This window comes from Schistocerca gregaria, chromosome 5, assembly GCF_023897955.1.
Source record: "Schistocerca gregaria isolate iqSchGreg1 chromosome 5, iqSchGreg1.2, whole genome shotgun sequence".
NCBI classification, from domain to species: Eukaryota; Metazoa; Arthropoda; class Insecta; order Orthoptera; family Acrididae; genus Schistocerca; species Schistocerca gregaria.
In genome coordinates this window covers 500,702,784-500,706,286 of record NC_064924.1, presented here as the reverse complement: position 1 = coordinate 500,706,286, position 3,503 = coordinate 500,702,784, and the positions used below count along the sequence as shown (strand labels likewise).

Genomic DNA, 3,503 nt, shown 5'->3' with positions numbered 1-3,503 from the left:
ACCATGAGTTCTATACCACATACAAAGACCAACTGAGATATTTGTATTTTCCCACCTCTGCGTTGCAAATGTTTTGACTTTTGAGTGAAATGCCCAGTCGAAGTGCTGTTGTTTTCATGTCAATTCTACCAACAGTGAGAGTTGTTTAGTTCTCAGGGTGTTGTAAAATTCCTAGTTTCGTCTCGTCACTGTGCAGCCTATGAAAAGGATTGCGGAATACTCCCAAATAAATTCCAAAGTACAGTGCAGTTTTAACACCAATATATTTCCAGGACTCTGGTGTCCAAGCCTGGTGAACTGTACCGGGTACATCACATGTACCCAAAGTTGACATAAAACGACTCAGAGCTCACAACAGTCAACAAACGAGTGAGCCTACATTTGCTCGCAGCCCTAGCAAAAAAAAAAAAAAAAAAAAAAAAACGAGTGCCCCATAGCGCCTGCATGACCTCTATACTTTTCTTAACAGTTACAGACAATGAAAATTACAATTTTATGTAAAATCACAGTTAAAAGTTAAACCGAATATGAGATACACATTGCTAAGAATTTACAATGACAGTGCTGAACAAGGCGAACCTATTTTCAATTTAGTTATGAGTTAATATAGCATTTTCTGACTAATTATGTTACAGATAACAATTACATTTCTAAATTTGTTTATAACAAATCTACTAATGCCTTAATTTTAGTGCTAACATATATTGTAGATTCAATTAACATGCTTTATTTATATATTCTATTTAATTTTCTGTAGTAATTTTATACCGATAGGTTTACTGGTACATCCAGACCATGTGCTACATTTCTTTCTATTAGTTACAGTATTAATTTCACATTTATATTGTGTTTTTCACATAAGAACAATGTTAATCAGCATAGCATCGTTTTCGAATTATATGTATACTGAAATAGTGGCGATACTGTCGATTAACAAACGACTTGTTTCATGTTTTGTGCGCGCGAAACTATCGGAGTATCGGTGTTCGGTGATGTTTGGTAATGGTATGTTAACTTGTTCGTGAATCAGCTGGCAACCGTACGCAACACAAATACCATTTTTCAGGGCCATTCGCAAAGTAATTGTAATCGGAGTGTGGACTTTTTGATGGGTAATGAAATATACGTTCCGATTAAGAAGTGGAATGAATGACGCATTATCAAGTCCGTGTTACAAACTACTTGTGAAGCATATACGTTCATGCACTTGGAATGTGGCCGATTATTGGCAACTTAAAGTCACTACTGATAGTAACCATACAGCCACGCTCACATTCAAAATCTTGTGGCTACAGGGCATAATTCAAGATGTTTTAGATGAAGACACTATTGTGATTAGAGACGAGTCAGGCGTAGCAAAAATATGCAAATGTCGTAACGCTCCTGGAAACCATGATTGGATTACAAAAGGTATAGTTCAGAAATGGTGAACATTAAATTGCGAAAGGCTGTAGATGTATTCGTTACCTCGGAACACATTATCAGTCTTGTCACCATAGGCAAGATTTTATAGAGGGGGGGGGGGGGGGGGTTCACCATCCCGGATTAGTTACGTTTATTTTTGTTAACCTGTGGTTGTTCTTTTCGATTTATTTGTATGCTGTGTTATCTTTAGATCGTGTAAGAAAAAGCCACACACATTGGTTAGAGGAAAGTGATTGAGATATTATTTTTATATCGCCTACACGAATTGACAGTAACACATTGCCCATCATCATCATATACACTGAAGATTGCTAGGCCCTAGTTACCACTTGGGTTTCCTCTCTGAATGTACCCGACATGGTTTTTAAGAACAAAGTAACCTTTCCTCTAGAGGTTACCATTTAATTTCCCTGTGTTCTCTGTTACAGTTTCTATTTGCTGCACTAAGTTGTTAACATCCTAGCAATACATTTGAGTACTTTTGCAGTCTGCTGCTTCTGTCTACTTGGTAAGCAAACAATGTACTAGTGCACAAGCAACAGTAATTTTCCTGTCAAATACAGTGAATTTTTGCAGTTGTTTGCCTACCTAACTACAGACTTGATTTGCTTGTCCCGCTTCACAATGATTCGTAGAATTGTCCCAACATATTTCAGCTAAGTGTCAGCCTCCAGATGTTTACCACTAATCTTGTAATCAGATATTATCTGATTCTTTGTTACATTCATTATCTTTCACTTGTCCATATTTAAAAACTTGTATCATTACACCAGGCATTCTTCAGATGGCAGACCCAACATTATTGTAGAAATGTGTGTGTAAAATAATTGCAAACATTTTTTTGGTAGCAGTATTTATTTGTAAACCAAAATACGTTGGTTGTGCAACTCTAATATTTTATTCTGCACTAGCACTTGTTATCAACAATCATTTTAATGTGACAGGCACCTTTTGAGCAACTAATAACAAAACGTAGTAGCTACAGCAATCTGAAGTGGGGTTACCACGATGAACATCTGTAAATGGTGAAGTAGTTACACAGGAACAATATTTAAAAAAAATTCTAATTACAAGAAACAGGTCGTAAGTTTTGATAGGAAAAATCACATTTTCACATAATCAGGCCATCTAACTTCAAGATACAGTTTTTCCAAAATATAATGAAATCACAGTGCTTATAGTCTCAGGAAGTTGTGTTTGTATCTCTTCACATTTGTGCTTTTGCAGTAAAGGAATCTGTATATTTTTATTTTAAATTTTTCACATCTAATAGGTATTTGAGAACCCAATTAGCCAAATGAGAATAATGCTTGTCAGATATTTAAATGTAATATCTGTACTATTTGCAGGTATATATTGTTCCATCATTGGCACACTTAAAAAGCAGCTGGATGTGCCTGAAGTAGAAGCTTTGAAGCTGACAAAGTTGGATGGATCGATACACTCTCGTATGTGGACTGAGGAAGTGGAGGATTTGAAACTATTTCTTACAAATAAAGCCAAACCAGATATGAGTGTTAAAAATAAGTAAAAGTAGCAAGAAATGTTCGCTCCTCAAACTGACCATAGTCTGTACTTTGTCTTGTCTGTTATACCAATATAGTTGATTTACATAACCAACTTTTGGTATTTTTTACTGTTCATTTACTTTTGATGATTTTCTTCATGTCTTTTTGTGTGTTTTGTAAGATGTTAAGATGAAATAATATTAATATTGCATTACAACAAAATTTGGAAGAGATCTAGGGTGTTATGTTAGTAACGTGCATTGTTGAATTTAATTTTCATTATTTATACTTTTACATTATCGTGGATGTAGTCCTGTAACCTGAAATGGCCATTCTTGGCCAAATAAGTGAGTTATGGTATTAGTATTTTATGTATATAGACTGAAGCAGCAAGCTTCCAAGGCTGGGAATCGAACCTGGGTCTCCTGCTTACTAGACAGTTGCGCTATCCACTAAGCCATCTTGGCACAAGCAGTTTGCACAACTGCATTGAACGTAAATGGAGGATCCAATGAAACCCTGGTGCAGGTACTTGTGAAAAATGAAATGACACAATTTTGGAGATTGTAC

At 35.6% G+C, this 3,503-nt stretch overlaps 1 protein-coding gene across 1 annotated transcript; it reads left to right on the top strand.

The window, feature by feature from the left end:
* The first annotated feature begins 958 nt into the window (after positions 1-958).
* LOC126272908 (recQ-mediated genome instability protein 2-like) lies at positions 959-3,028 on the top strand. The gene is made up of 2 exons (XM_049976172.1): positions 959-1,410; positions 2,775-3,028. Exons 1-2 carry the CDS (start codon positions 1,116-1,118, stop codon positions 2,954-2,956), a joined length of 477 nt encoding a protein of 158 aa, XP_049832129.1. The 5' UTR covers positions 959-1,115; the 3' UTR covers positions 2,957-3,028.
* Positions 3,029-3,503: the final 475 nt, after the last annotated feature.

Bases quoted from the DNA above. Each gene is read 5' to 3' on its own strand.
- LOC126272908 (XM_049976172.1), top strand. From the start codon at position 1,116: ATGAAATATACGTTCCGATTAAGAAGTGGAATGAATGACGCATTATCA. The intron at 1,411-2,774 runs GTATAGTTCAGA...TACTATTTGCAG, and splicing joins CCATGATTGGATTACAAAAG to GTATATATTGTTCCATCATT.